Source organism: Balaenoptera ricei, chromosome 1 (genome assembly GCF_028023285.1).
Source record: "Balaenoptera ricei isolate mBalRic1 chromosome 1, mBalRic1.hap2, whole genome shotgun sequence".
Lineage (NCBI taxonomy): Eukaryota > Metazoa > Chordata > Mammalia > Artiodactyla > Balaenopteridae > Balaenoptera > Balaenoptera ricei.
In genome coordinates this window covers 31,926,737-31,941,999 of record NC_082639.1, presented here as the reverse complement: position 1 = coordinate 31,941,999, position 15,263 = coordinate 31,926,737, and the positions used below count along the sequence as shown (strand labels likewise).

Sequence of the window (15,263 nt, the reverse complement as noted above, 5' to 3'; positions counted from 1 at the left end):
CCATGTCTATCCATTCTCTATAAAACTGTTCTAGAAACCTTTATCAACAATGTCCAATCATGTTTAAAATCTTTCCCCATAGCCAACAGGTAGAATGCAAACTCTTCAGGATGAACTACAAGGCTCTTCATAATCTGGCTCTTGCCACCCTGAATTCTCCAGCCCAAATTCTGATCATGACCTGAAGTTTTAGTCAGGTAGATCCAGTTCCCCCAGATGTGCTGTAATCTCTCATTTAATACTCACTTATGACCATGCTTGGCCAAGAAGATCTGTGAAGTTTTAATGGCCTCAGAGACTTGTTCCCTCTTGGTTGTTAGCTCCTCTGCCAGAACCTATGCAGTAGAAGAAAACAGTTTCAGAACCCAAGATATTAAAGAACCAAAAATCATTTGAAATAACTTAAAATAAAATCCTAGGGAAAAACTTAGCTTAGGTAAGATGATTATTACCACTATATACAGTGATCTAGAAAGCAGAAGTACAAATAAGATGACGTCTTAAGTTTCTTTAAGTCCTGGAAGTTAACACTTAATGAGATCATAATTGTTCCTGGGTGGCCCATTGTGACATATTATTCCACCTAATGAGTAATCACATACTATGCTACCCAGGAAGTGACAGATGGACCTTCTACTCACCTGCTGTTCTAAAATAGCTTTTTCAATGTCTGTTGATTCTTTGGTCTGGGATGAGGTAGCTTTGCTTTGTGTATTCTTTGCTAGGGTAGACACCCAGCCCAAAAGTTCTTTAACCTTCTCCACATGTTCCTGTTTTTCTTCTTCTACCACTTTCTAGAAGATAAAATAGAAAATCAGTATCTTGGTCAATGTCTTACTACACCGGCCTGATTCAGAGTTCCTAAAACAAAGACATGAATGTTACCTAAATCATAGCTAAAATAACCCCAAGTTAAATATAATTTACCCAGCCTACAGCAATGCTCACCAGCGCCTGGGTGATACTAATAGCTAAATTCATTATATCTAGGCTGGCACTTTTCTAAAAAAGCATGCTGTTTTCATATGTGATGGGTAGTCAATAATTATTTACTGATTTTAAAGAGCCCTTCACGGGCTTCCCTGGTGGCACAGTAGTTAAGAATCCGCATGCCAATGCAGGGGACATGGGTTCGAGCCCTGGTCTGGGAAGATCCCACATGTCGTGGAGCAACTAAGCCCGCGAGCCACTGCTGAGCCCGTGAGCCACAGTTACTGAAGCCCGTGTGCCTAGAGCCCATGCTCTGCGACGAGAGGCCACCACAATGAGAAGCCCGCACACCGCAATGAAGAGCAGCCCCCGCTTGCTGCAACTAGAGAAAGCCCACGCACAGCAACAAAGACCCAACACAGCCAAAAATAAATTAAATAAAATAAATTAATTAAAAAGCCCTTCACATATAGCATCTTACTTATGTTCATAATTCTTAGATTTACAGATGAAGAGATGGACATCTACAGAGATTAAATGAGGTAGGTACTGACAGAAAGGAAGTCTTGTGCTAATTTACATGGGCAAAAGTTGGTATGGGTTAATGTTTCCAACAGCATTTCTTTTATAAGTGTTATTGAATATGCGGAAACTTATTTTGCAAAGACATAGAAGATCTTCATAATTATAAAAAGAAACCTGGGAGTTATATCTGATAATAATCTGATAATAATGAGTATGCTACTGCATACTCATTACAACAAATTCAAACAAACTGAAATTCATAATATATGTTCCTTTAATCTCATTTCCCCAGGAATTTGGTATATATATATTTCTAAACTTGTTTGTATGCCCATATTGTCCCTTTGTGGTACACACAGTTTTGTTATTACTGAAATCATAATTATACATAGTATTTCAACTTGCTTTTTTCCTCAAATAATATATTATAAATATCTTTCCTTGTTGGTTCATTTAAATCTATTTCATTATTTTTAACAGCTTCATAGCATTCCATCATATGGAATTTGGATATTTCCACTATTTCCCTTTAACAAATTATGCTTTATTAAGGATCTTTGTTCATATCCCTTTCTTCATGCTTATAATGTTTCTGTAATAAAGATACTTGGAAGTGGGAGTGTCAGACACAAGACAGTCAGTCCTCATTATTCATTAGAAGGCTGTGATGTGCCTTATGGAGAAAATGCGCTTAATAAGCTTTGTTCAGGTGTGAGTTATATTGCTCTCGGCCATGAGTTCAATGTCAGTGAATCAGTAAGATATATTTTTAAATGTATTTTAAAATAAAAACACACATAAAACCAGGTTGTGCATTATTCGTTGACAAAAATGTTGTGATGTGACCAGAAGCTGGCAGGAACCTAACCCTGTGTTCCCCTGGATGCATGAATTCAGAATTTGCTGGTACAAGGGAGATCAGCTCGGTGCTTTGTGACCACCTAGAGGGGTGGGATAGGGAGGGTGGGAGGGAGATGCAAGAGGGAGGGGATATGGGGATATATGTATAGCTGATTCACTCTGTTATAAAGCAGAAACTAACACAACATTGTAAAGCAATTATACTCCAATAAAGATGTTAAAAAAAAAAAAAGAATTTGCTGGTGCAGTGTGCACAGTGACTTCATAGAACATGACTACTGTGAACAATGGTCATCGGCTATGTGTGCATTTTAAATCTTGATAGATGAGGTTCAAGATTTTTCATTCTACTTTCAAGATGATTTAGGACCCTGTTGCCCTCACCTCCTCCTCCTCCAGCCGCCGGAGTGCATCACTGATGTATTTCACGTGCTGAGTTGTTAAGGTCACCAATGCTGTGTAGCGAGTCCTTAAGTCCATGAACTACAGTTCAAAAAAAAAAAAAACAATTTAGATAAGTTATCTGCCAGAAAAGTCAATTTAAATAGTTGACAATAAGAGGAAGTTTTCACGAAGTCACACGCTCGACAGTAATCAAGCTGTAAGGCCTCGATGAGCGAATCTTTCCTTGAGGGAGGACAGCTGCACACGTCCTTGCCCCACCCTTTCACCTCTTGCGTGATGGCATCTGAAGAGGAAGGCGTGCGACGGCGCTTGCCCGGGGATTTCTGCTGTGATTCCACAAAGGCCTTGTATGTCATCAGTTGCAATTCATAGTCCTGGGGGAAGAAGACATTGAACTACGTTCACACAGGGCTTATAGCTCACACTGTCATGCAGTAGCATCACAGCATTCAATGGTGAAAGGCATTTTGACGATCCTTTAGAATAGAGGTTAGCAAACTTTTCCTGAAAGTGGTACTGTCTCAGTCATGGCTACTCACCTCTGCCACTGCAAGTGAAAGCAGCCATAGAAAGTAAGTAAATGAAACAGCATGGCTGTATTATGATAAAACATGACTTAGAGACACTGAAAGCTGAAGTTCATATAATTTTCATATGTCGTGAGGTATTCTTCTGATTTTTTACAGGCATTTCTCATGGGCCATATAAAATAGGTGTGCAGGCTGGATTTAGCCTGTGGGTCAGAGTTTGCTGCTCCTGAATTTGCAGTTTGTTGTGTGCTGACCCCATCCTTTCATCTCACACATGGGGCAACTGAGCCAGGAGACAGGAAGTGAGCTTCCCTAATTCACTCAGTGGGTGAGTGACACAGTCAGGATTGGAATCTGTCTTCCGTTCCTAAACCAACGCTCTTCTCATGTCGCCATGCTATCTTGTCGCTTCCTCTGCAATCCTGAGAGTACTGCCCTGGTCCAGGCCCTCTTCATAGCTCACGTGACGGTGCAACAGCCTCTTACTCTCCTGCTTAGAGTCTCACCTCCAATTTACTTTCTGTCCTGCTACTAGCATAACTTTTCTAAGTCAAAAAGGTGACCACATCGTTCCTCTGTTTGAAAGTTCTCAGTGACCTAGAGAAGATCTTCTCAAATATCAACATTCACCTGGGGATCCTGTTAAAATGCAGATCCTGATTCAGCAGGCTGAAGATTCTGCATTTCTGACTAGTTACCAGGTGATGTCAATGCTCTTGGTTCACAGACCATGTTTTGAGGAGCAAGAACAGATGGTTGTATAAAGCAAATTTTCCAAGAGAGAGAGATAACCCACAAACCATAATTTGCAATTATATTCTCTTGGTAACTTAAAGCTTGAGGAAGGTTGAATGTGCTTAGAGATGGTGCTGACTCAAATTAAGTCAGCAACAATGAAGAATAAAGCGAATACTCCCCCCCCAAAAAAAAGAAAAGAACAGATGGTAGATTGGGATTGACATATATACACTAATATGTATAAAATGGATAACTAATAAGAACCTGCTGTTTAAAAAAATAAATAAAATTAAATTAAAATTAAAAAAAGAAATCCAAAAAATAAAAAAATGAAAAAATAAAATGTTATTCAGATTATTTATCTTAACTTCTTACTATTTTACTTCTTGGCTGACTCCTCTATGTTCTTAGAATAAAATCCAAATGTCTGTGAGCCCCAGCCAGCCCTGTCTACATGTTCAGCTTTATCTGATGCCACTCTTCTTGCTCAGGCTGCCCAGGCCATAACCTGTCAGTTCTGAGAACCCGTTAAGCTCTTTCTTATTAAAAAAAAAAAAAAACAACAACACCAACAGATGGTAAAGACAAAGGAACTGAACAAGGCCTTTCAAAGGTTGGCCCCAATCTCCTCTCTCATTTTCCACAATCACTGTTTCTCAAGTAAAGTACACCTTCTAGCTATACCAGAATTGCTAGAATTTGCTATTTCCTCATATAATCATTGGATTTTATTCCTCCGTGCCTTTGATTATGCAGTTCCTTTTGCCTAGAATGTCTTGCTTTCTGTTGTCGACTTTGAAAATTCTAGACAGGAGGAAAATACTGAATGAGTTCCGTAAGCAGTCTATTTAAAAAAATAGTAGTAGTAACAATAAAATATTAATAATAATAAAAACACGTGCTACCATTTACTGAATGTATTTTAAGTTTGAGGCATTGTCCTATGTATAAATGATCCCATTTAATCTTTGCAAACACTTTGCAATCACAAGTGAGGTACTTACTGTTCACATTTTGTAGATATAGCAACAGAAACTCAGAGGGGCTAAGTGTTTGCTCAAAGTCTTAAGCCTAGAAGATGGTGAAGCTAGGATATGAACTCAATTCTTTGTGACACCAAGTCTTCTGTTATTAACTGAAGAAATGTATTCATTTAAAAAACTATTTGTTGAGCACCTATTATGTGCTTGTCATTGTTCTGAGTGCTACACGCATAGTGGGAGACAAGTCAGGAAAAAACCTTCCTCCCCTTGAACTTACATTCTCGTGGGAAGGCACATGTTAAACAAATAAATATATGAGAATCTCAGGTCATTTTTTTTTAAAGACCTTACCAGAGAAATAGGGAGTGGGGAGCCAGATCTTGCATAGCCTCATAAACCACAAAAGCATTTAAAATTTTAGTACAAGTATGATATGAAGCCATGAGACAGTTCTGAGCAGAAGAGTGACAGGATCTAATCTATCATGTTTCAGCTATGGTAAGGTACACATTTCCCTCACATTTTAGTATCTCTAAAATCTGCAATATGTCTTACTTGACATGTGCATAATTGGTGGAGTTTCTCCCTTTTTGGTAGTGCATAAAATAATATGGCTTATAATCGATGGTGTCTGAGGTTCTGTGATGTGTGGTATGTTCTTAAAAAGTGAGTCTGGCTACTGTGTGGGAAAACAGCTTGTGGGGGCAGGAGCAGAAGCAAGAGAGCAGCGCAGAGTACTGGAGTAGGCTATGGCAGATTCTTCACTTAGATGTGAACCAGGAAAATGGGGGAGGGAGGGGCAGTGAGGGGTAGTCAGATCCGGGACATACAGAAAGATGAAGACAACTTGTTCCCAGACTGTTGTTAAACATAAAGTTTAAGGTAAAGAGAAGAGTTAAGGATGACTCTTGGGGGGGTTTTTTGCCTCAGCAACTAGGAAAATGGTGACACTATTTCCTGAGATATGCAAGATAGTGAGAAGCATATTAGAGAAGAAAACCCAAACATTCTGTTTTTCACATGGTAAGTTTAAGAGGCCTGTGGGTCATCCAGATGGAGACTCCTCAAATCTCAGCTGATGTCTGGTACCTCTCTGAGCATCCCCAAATATGTGGCCATGAGAAGCACACATCTGCATTAACCTAAGGGTGGAGCAGAAGAGCTCTGCTTACTTGTCCAAAACCAAAACCTGGAGACGACTTATGTTCCTTCTGGGATATGGTAGCATTACCTTTACAATAGTGGAGTACTGCTGGGAAAATTTTTGACACTGGTCCAGTTTTCTCTGATTTCTCTCGATTTCTGCAAACAGCTCCTGGGAACCGAAATATCACCACCTTATCATTGTCATTATCATCACTGAAACAGCTGAGCATTTACCATGTTCTAAAGCAGTGGTTTTCAAACCTTAGCTGCATCAGAATCACCTAGAACACTGGATAAAGCATAGATTGCTGGGTTCCACCTCCAGAGTTTCTGATTCCATAGATTCGGGTTCGGGTGTGGGAACTCACATGTCTAACATGTCCCCAAGTGATGCTGATGCTGCTACTCTGGTTGTCCACACTCGGAAAACCATCGTTCTAAGTCTTTTACATGTATCATTTCATTTAATCCTAACTACAAAAACCTCATGAGGGCAGTTGAACCAATAACGGACTATGTCCATTTTATTGTTAAGGAAAGTAGAATACTAAGAGACTAAGTAATTTGCTCAAGTTCTCATAATGAGTGAGGGAGCCAAAAAAAAAAAAAAACCCAAAATACCAACAAATAAAAACTGTTTTGAATGAAATAATTTTCTTCCACTCATAGCTTTCCCTGGGTTTTCATTCCCCTATATTCTAATCCTGGCAAAACAAAATGTAATATCAAGAAATGAAATAAAGCAAGATAATTCTACTCTGCCCATCTAGTGCTTTCAATATATACTCACAGAAACTCAGGACTGGAAGGGGCCTTACAGGTTACCTGGCCTAAATGCAAAACCAGTACCTAGAGACCATCCTGCTTGAACCCTTTTCAGAAGGAGCTCAGAATGTCTTAACATTGGAGGGAAGCTAATTGCTAGCATATCATCTTCTTTATGATGAGCTAGCTTCCCCCGTGCAACTTCCACTCGGCTACGGCCACACCCACCGTCTGCTGGCTGAGCTGCTCGGATAGCACTCTGCTGTCCTCAGCCTGGCCTGGCTTCATCATTTCCTGCTGGGCAGTGGTTTCCTCAATCCATTTGATGAGAGTTCCATGGCAGGCTCGGTAATCTCCCAGAACTTCCTGGATACTTTCTAGCTCAGATTGGCTGCAGAAGCAAAGGGAAACTGCTATCAGATATCTTGGTATAAATACAATTAAGTAAATGAGTCAATTCCCTCCAAGCCCAGTTGGGCTTGACCACAGAGGATACATCTTTATTTTGAGGAAAGAGCAAGGCAGCACTGAGTGGGAGCTATGCATTTACCCACTACCCTATGGGGTGAAAAGTGAATAGAAACCAGTCGTGCCCTGCTAGGCCTGGAATCGGCTTTGGGGCCTGGCATCCCATGATAATCCTTGTCAAATTTTTCACCTATGTTGCCAAGGATTACCACGTTGCCAATAATACACTGCCTGTACACTTTTGTCTCCTGGTGACAGAGTACCTGTCCAAAGTACTCCAGCTATGATTTATGAATCACTGTAATTTCTTGGGGAGAAAAGTAGGGGTGGAGTGGGTAAAAAATAGTAGTTATTGACTGTTAATTCCAGTAACAGCTTCTTATACCACTTTTGTTAGTCTAACTAGCCTTGGGATAGTAATTCAATTATAGAGAATCAATCCAAGCTTATTTGAGTCTCTAGAACCCCTCTTCCTATATATTTTCCTAACTAGCCTAGCCTCAGATAGGTAGTTGCCGATCTTTGCTACTCAAATAAGTCATCAAAAGCAGGACCTCGAATAACAGATAAAAACCACTAAATCAGCAAACGAAAAGGAAGCAAGAAATTCTACAAAGCCCCACTATGAATAATAACTCATATTAAGATTCAAAGCTAGGGACTTTCCCGGCATGGCAGTGGTTGAGACTCTGCACTTCCACTGTAAGGGGGCGCAGGTTCGATCCCTGGTCGGGGAACTAAGATCCCGCATGCCGTGCAGCACGGCCAAAAAAAAAAAAGATTCAAAGCTAGTAAAACAAGAGCTAGAACTCAGGTTTTGTCCTTGAGAAAAGATCATTAAGTCACCTTTCCAGTCTATATTCTAAGACACCACTGTCATCATGGCTTAAATGGGTTAAGACCAGGGACACAGGAGAGGCACTGCTAATAGGACCATCACTGTGCCCCAAAAGCAAGCCTCAGGACTGCTTTGGGGTTGGTGGTCCCAACCTCCTGTCACTTACGTTGTCCAGAAGGTATACTGTCACTTAATTTCTACCCCTCCCTATCAATTCCTGCCTTTAAACAAGCATACACAGAAATAACTCTATTTTTGTTTAAAACCTGGTTCCTGAACCCTAAGAGAAGAAAAGGGCGGGGCCGCCACTTACCGGGTCTCAAGCTGGGCAATGACCCGGTGCCAACGCTCCTGCAGCTGGGAGCCCTTCTCCTGATAGCGCTCCAAATCCAGGTTTCGCTCTGGGGTCAGACGACTCAGCTGCTCTGCCACCACCTTGGCCTTCGCAATTTCCTCATCCAGGACTGAAAACACTGAATTCTTGTCCTTTGCATCACTAAGCCAGTGCTATAAAAACACAAGGACAGCAACAGGTTAAATATATTCCATGCTAAAAAAGGACTCAGACTAAGGTAAAAAACAAGGACGTTGTCTACAGCCAGCTCCATATAACATCTGTGATTCGGAACCTAGACTCTATACTGTTCGTGCCAGAAATGCCTCCACAGTCCTCATGCAAACTAGTCAGCCAGTAGAGTACAGAAAATGTGCAAAGAACTTGTGTCTGAAACCTGGCTCTACCGCTTATAAGCTATGAAACCATGATAAGTCACTTAGCCAATCTGAATCTTGGTATTCTATATGTAAATAGAGATAAAAATCCCTTCTCTATCTACCTCACAGAGTTGCTTGTGAGAATCAAAGGAGATAACAGCTAAGTGATTTACAAACTTATAGCACAACCACTGATTATATCCAATTAAACTATGACTTTACTGGGGAGAAATAGGAAGAAATAAATAGAGAAGCATAGTCCTTTATCTCCCCTTTCTAGCTAGACATATTTCTCAATCCTTTCTTCTTTGGACCCACATCAAAAGATATTAAGTTTGATATTCTGCCTAATTCAAATGCAAACTTAAATCAGTGTCATGCCATCCAAAACTGCATTTCTCTGCTAACCCCAAGCAATGGATATGTTAAGTCAACCTAAGAACTGAGAACAACCAACCTGTAACGTAGACCGATGGGACTCCAGAGCTGAGAGATCTGCTGGTACTGTTTCTTCTTGACTCAGCTTGATTTCATAACCTTTGACTAAGAGTTCAGCATCCTGGATGCTACGCACTATAACACTGATTGTCTTTAGCCTGTGAGGATAAAATCACTTCCATTAACACACACATTTTAAGAGCTGAGCTACAGACCTGGAGTACTACAGAGAGATTCACCAAACGTAACTGTCAAAATCAACTTCGCAGGCTTCCTTGGTGCCACAGTGGTTAAGAATCCACCTGCCAATGCAGGGGACACGGGTTCGAGCCCTGGTCCGGGAAGATCCCACATGCCGCGGAACAACTAAGCCCGTGCGCCACAACTACTGAGCCTGTGCTCTAGAGCCCGCGAGCCACAACTACTCAGCCCGCACGCCACAACTACTGAAGCCCGCGCCTAGAGCCCGTGCTCCACAACAAGAGAAGCCACCGCAGTGAGAAGCTGGCGCTCCACAATGAAGAGTAGCCCCCGCTAGCCGCAACTAGAGAAAGCCTGTGCACAGCAATGAAGACCCAATGCAGCCCAAAACAAATAAATTAATTAAAAATAAATAAATTTAATTAAAAAAAAAATCAACTTCGCCATTACTAAATGATGACAGGGTTTCATAAAAACAAGAAAGCATGGTGTAGTGCTGCCAATTTAAGCCAATTAAAAATGAAGTTCTGGGTGGCACTGGGACACACACAAACATACACACACACACACACACACGCACATGGTAGTCTCATGGGAAAAAAGGCATGAGGCCAGAAATCCACTCAATACCATGAAGACTCTAAGATCTTGCTTCTCAAGGTCATGGGTAGGGATGGGTGGGTAGAGGGAAGACCCTCAAAGCCTAGTATTTAGTTTGCTTATTTATTTACTTATTTATTTATTTATTTATTTATTTATTTATTTATTTATTTATGGCTGTGTTGGGTCTTCGTTTCTGTGCGAGGGCTTTCTCTAGTTGCGGCAAGCGGGGACCTCTCTTCATCGCGGTGCGCGGGCCTCTCACTGTCGCAGCCTCTCTTGTTGCACAGCACAGGCTCCAGACACGCAGGCTGAGCAATTGTGGCTCACGGGCCTAGTCGCTCCATGGCATGTGGGATCCTCCCAGACCAGGGCTCGAACCCGTGTCCCCTGCACTGGCAGGCAGATTCTCAACCACTGTGCCACCAGGGAAGCCCTAGTATTTAGTTTAGATGAAAAATTTTCTTTCTTTAGTGTCCCTTTTTCTTTTTCAAAAGAGGTATCTAATCAATCAGAAATGAGGTTCAAAAGAGTCCTAAAACTGTCAATCAACTCCCCTTCTGTATTCCTGGCATTTGTTCATTGCAGCCCAAATGAACCCACTCCGTGTTATTTGAAACTAAAGCCAAGGTCTCTTTTTATTGGTACAAGCTCTTTTTATGGGTGCACTCTCCCTGAATTGTTCATGAAACATTCCAGGCACTTTTTTTTTCATCTGAACGGAAAACATTGCCCTCTGGACCCAAATTCTCAGCTCACTCACTTGTTCAAATAGACAGTGGAGAGACCATACACATGGTCCATTTTCTCCACCAGCAGATTGAGTTCTGAGCGCAGAGTTGGGACACTCGAACCAGACGGGGACTGATGGAGAAAGCTGCTGCATTTCGTGGAAACAGCATCCAAGTCTGACCTCAGTTGCTGCAAATCCTCCTGGGTGTGCTGTCAGGAACAAGACACACAACAAACACAGAGACAGAATTGAACAAAGAAGTTAAAAAGAAGTCCTTGTTCATAATAGCAAAATATTGGAAACAAACCAAATGTCATATATAGGAGAATGATGGAATCAACTAGGAAACAGCAATGCAGGGGGAGCTGGGGAAAGAATATAGACAAGTAACTTCTGAACAAAGAATTGACTGTAGGCATACCTTCAGGATAAACACAAAAAGAATTACATTAAACTCTAGTTAGTAGGTTTGCTTTTTGTAATACTATGAGTTAGCAGTTCTGAAACCATTATCTGTACATGTTAGAACTGAGCAATAAATAAATTTACTGTGGATAATGTGAAGGAGGTTTTTCAGTCTTGGGGGAGTTACATATATGGAAAAAGGAAAGAACAGAAGAAGTCCTGAGGTATTGGTTTGGAACTGGATGGAAAGAGATACATACGAATTCGTGATCACTTGTACACTCTATCTGCTGAGCAGGCCTAGAAGTGGACACCCCAATAAAAATGAGCACACTCAGCACCTGATCTTGGTTTCTAAATAAAGGAACCTAAAAGGAAGCAAGACTCTTAGGAGAGACGCTGATTCTAGGGTTGGGAATGGTAAAGGCAAGAGGAACCCAGAAAATCCTGTTTTATTGAGAAATAAGAAAGCACTCAAAGAATGAGGAGGGCATGTTAAAATGACACAGGACCCAGCTTGAAGGGGCTCCCAATGGCTAAATTTGGGAAATTTTGAACTTCAAAATAAAGACAGTCGCAAATTATTATACAAACCACTGAATTAAAATAAGAATCCATAAGTCCATACTGACATAACAAAGGAAGAAAGGAGGGAATGGGGGAGGCAAGTTCTTCCCTTTTGATAGAATGGAAAATTTTAAATGTAAAAGGAATGACAGAATTAGAAAATCACCTTTTGGCAAAAGTCATACTAATAATTAATTCGGTCAGAAAACTACTAGAACTAATCAATGAATTTGTTAAGGCTGCAGGATACAAAATTAATGCACAGAAATCTCTTGGATTCCTATACACTAAAAATGAAAAATCAGAAAGAGAAATTAAGGGAACAATTCCATTCACCCTCACAACAAAAAGAATAAAATACCTAGGAATAAACCTACCTAAGGAGGCAAAAGATCTGTACTCAGAAAACTATAAAACACTGATGAAGGAAATCAAATATGACATAAACAGATGGAGAAATATACCATGTTCTTGGATTGGAAGAATCAATATTGTGAAAATGACTATACCACCCAAAGCAATCTACAGAGTCAATGCAATCCCTATCAAACTACCAATGGCATTCTTCACAGAATTAGAACAAAAAATTTTACAATTCATATGGAAACACAAAAGACCCTGAATAGCCAAAGCAATCTTGAGAAAGAAAAACGGAGCTGGAGGAATCAGCCTCCCTGACTTCAAACTATACTGCAAAGCTACAGTAATCAAGACAGTATGGTACTGGCACAAAAACATATAGATCAATGGTACAGGATAGAAAGCCCAGAGATAAACCCACACACATATGGTCACCTAATTTACAACAAAGGAGGCAAGAACATACAATGGAGAAAAGACAGCCTCTTCAATAAGTGGTGCTGGGAAAAGTGGACAGCTACATGTAAAAGAATGAAATTAGAACACTACCTAACACCATACACAAAAATAAACTCCAAATGGATTAGAGACCTAAATGTAAGACCAGACACTATAAAACTCTTAGAGGAAAACAGGAAAAACACACTTTGACACAAACCACAGCAAGATCTTTTTTGACCCATCTCCTAGAGAAATGGAAATAAGAACAAAAATAAACAAATGGGACCTAATGAAACTTAAAAGCTTTTGCACAGCAAAGGAAACCATAAACAAGACAAAAAGACAATCCTCAGAATGGGAGAAAATATTTGCAAATGAAACAACAGACAAAGGATTAATCTCCAAAATATACAAACAGCTCATGGAGCTCAATATCAAAAAAACAAACAATTCATTTAAAAACTGGGTGGAAGACCTAAATAGACATTTCACCAAAGAAGACATACAGATGGCCAAGAGGCACATGAAAAAATGCTCAATATCACTAATTATTAGAGAAATGCAAATCAAAACTACAATGAGGTATCACCTCACACCAGTCAGAATGGCCATTATCAAAAAATCTAGAAACAATAAATGCTGGAAAGGGTGTGGTGAAAAGGGAAGCCTCCTGCACTGTTGGTGGGAATGTAAACTGATACAACCACTATGGAGAACAGTATGGAGGTTCCTTAAAAAACTAAAAATAGAACTAATATATGGCCCAGCAATCCCACACAGGCATATACCCTGAGAAACCATAATTCAAAAAGAGACATTGCACCACATTGTACCACAATGTTTATTGCAGCACTATTTACGATAGCCAGGACATGGAACCCACCTAAATGTCCATCTGACAAATGAATGGATAAAGATGTGGCACATATATACAATGGACTATTACTCAGCCATAAAAAGAAACGAAACTGAGTTATTTGTAGTGAGGTGGATGGACCTAGAGTCTGTCATACAGAGTGGAGTAAGTCAGAAAGAGAAAAACAAATACCATATGCTAACACATATATATGGAATCTAAAAAAAAAAAAAAACAAAACCTAGTAGCAGGGCAGGATGAACCTGCTAGCAGGGCAGGAATAAAGACGGAGACATAGAGAATGGACTTGAGGACACGGCGGGGGAGGGGGAAGCAGCGGGGAAGTGAGAGTAGTATCGACATATATACACTACCAAATGTAAAATAGTTAGCTACTGGGAAGAAGCAGCATAGGACAGGGAGATCAGCTCGGTGCTTGCGATGACCTAGAGGGGTGGGATAGGGAGGGAGGGAGGGAGGCTCAAGAGGAAGGGGATATGGGATGTATGTATGCATATGGCTGATTCACTTTGTTGTACAACAGAAACTAACACAGTATTGTGAAGCAATTATACTCCAATAAAGATCTATTAAAAAAAATCAGGGCTTCCCTGGTGGCGCAGTGGTTGAGAATCTGCCTGCCGGTGCAGGGGACATGGGTTCGAGCCCTGGCCTGGGAAGATCCCGCATGCCGCGGAGCAACTGGGCCCGTGAGCCACAATTACTGAGCCTGCGCGTCTGGAGCCTGTGCTCCGCAACAAGAGAGGCCGCGATAGTGAGAGGCCCGCGCACCGTGATGAAGAGTGGACCCCACTCGCCGCAACTAGAGAAAGCCCTCGCACAGAAACGAAGACCCAACACAGCAAAAATAAATAAATAAATTTATAAAAAAAAAAAAAATCAAAAAAAAAAGAAAAGAATCAACAATAGATACTATAACTGGTTGGTGAAAGTTTGATGTAAAACAGGATATTTACATAGTCTCAAAGTATCTCTTCACAAGATACTTAGTAATCACAATGAGGAAAATAGCAACAAGTGATAAAAGCTATCACCAGTAATGGGACAAATCAACATCACATGCCTCCTGATAGGATGCACCAAGGACATACTATCACTTCTATGGTATTCCTGCCAAAAATGTATAACCTATATTTAATCTTGAACAAGCCTTAGATAAACACAAATATGGGGACATTCTATAAAATAAATGGGCTGCACTCTGCAAAAATGTTAAGGTCATGATAGATGATGAAAAATCAAGAAATTGTTTCAGGTTAAGAAATCTAAAGAGACGCAGCAACTAAATGCAATGTGGGATACTGCACTGAATCCTACACCAAAATATTCTTTTTTGGGGGGGGAATTATGGGAGTGGGGGTACTACTCAAAAAGGCATTTATTAGGTCAACTGAAGAAATTTCAATTAAGGTCTTGGATAACAGTATTATACCAATGTTCACTTCCGATTTTAATCACTGTCCCATGGTTATGTGAGACTATCCTTGTTTTGGGAAATGCACATTGAACTATACAGGGGTAAAGGAGCACCATGTTTGGAAGTTACTCTCAAAAAAAAAAAAAAAGATTATTATCAATATTATGTATACATATGTAGAAAAAAATGATAAAGCAAATGTAGAAAAATGTCAACATTTATGGAATCTAGGTGAAGGTTATATGAGAATAAAAACTTTTCTCTATATCTGAATCTATTCCAAAATAATTTTTTTTAAAAAAAATGGTCCTTTAGAAGAGC

At 40.3% G+C, this 15,263-nt stretch overlaps 1 protein-coding gene across 14 annotated transcripts in view; it reads right to left on the bottom strand.

Annotated features, from left to right (window-relative positions):
* The window catches only part of MACF1 (microtubule actin crosslinking factor 1), a 333,257-nt gene that overhangs the window by 137,000 nt on the left and 180,994 nt on the right, over positions 1-15,263 (bottom strand). For all 14 annotated transcript variants that reach the window (XM_059919504.1, XM_059919530.1, XM_059919491.1 and 11 more), the window contains exons 26-34: positions 10,906-11,084; positions 9,361-9,499; positions 8,503-8,696; positions 7,112-7,274; positions 6,204-6,287; positions 2,988-3,095; positions 2,701-2,799; positions 642-794; positions 247-335 (exon numbers count right to left, since the gene is read on the bottom strand). In XM_059919504.1, the coding sequence (XP_059775487.1) occupies positions 247-335; positions 642-794; positions 2,701-2,799; positions 2,988-3,095; positions 6,204-6,287; positions 7,112-7,274; positions 8,503-8,696; positions 9,361-9,499; positions 10,906-11,084 (1,208 nt within the window). The remainder of the gene's footprint in view (positions 1-246; positions 336-641; positions 795-2,700; positions 2,800-2,987; positions 3,096-6,203; positions 6,288-7,111; positions 7,275-8,502; positions 8,697-9,360; positions 9,500-10,905; positions 11,085-15,263) is intronic.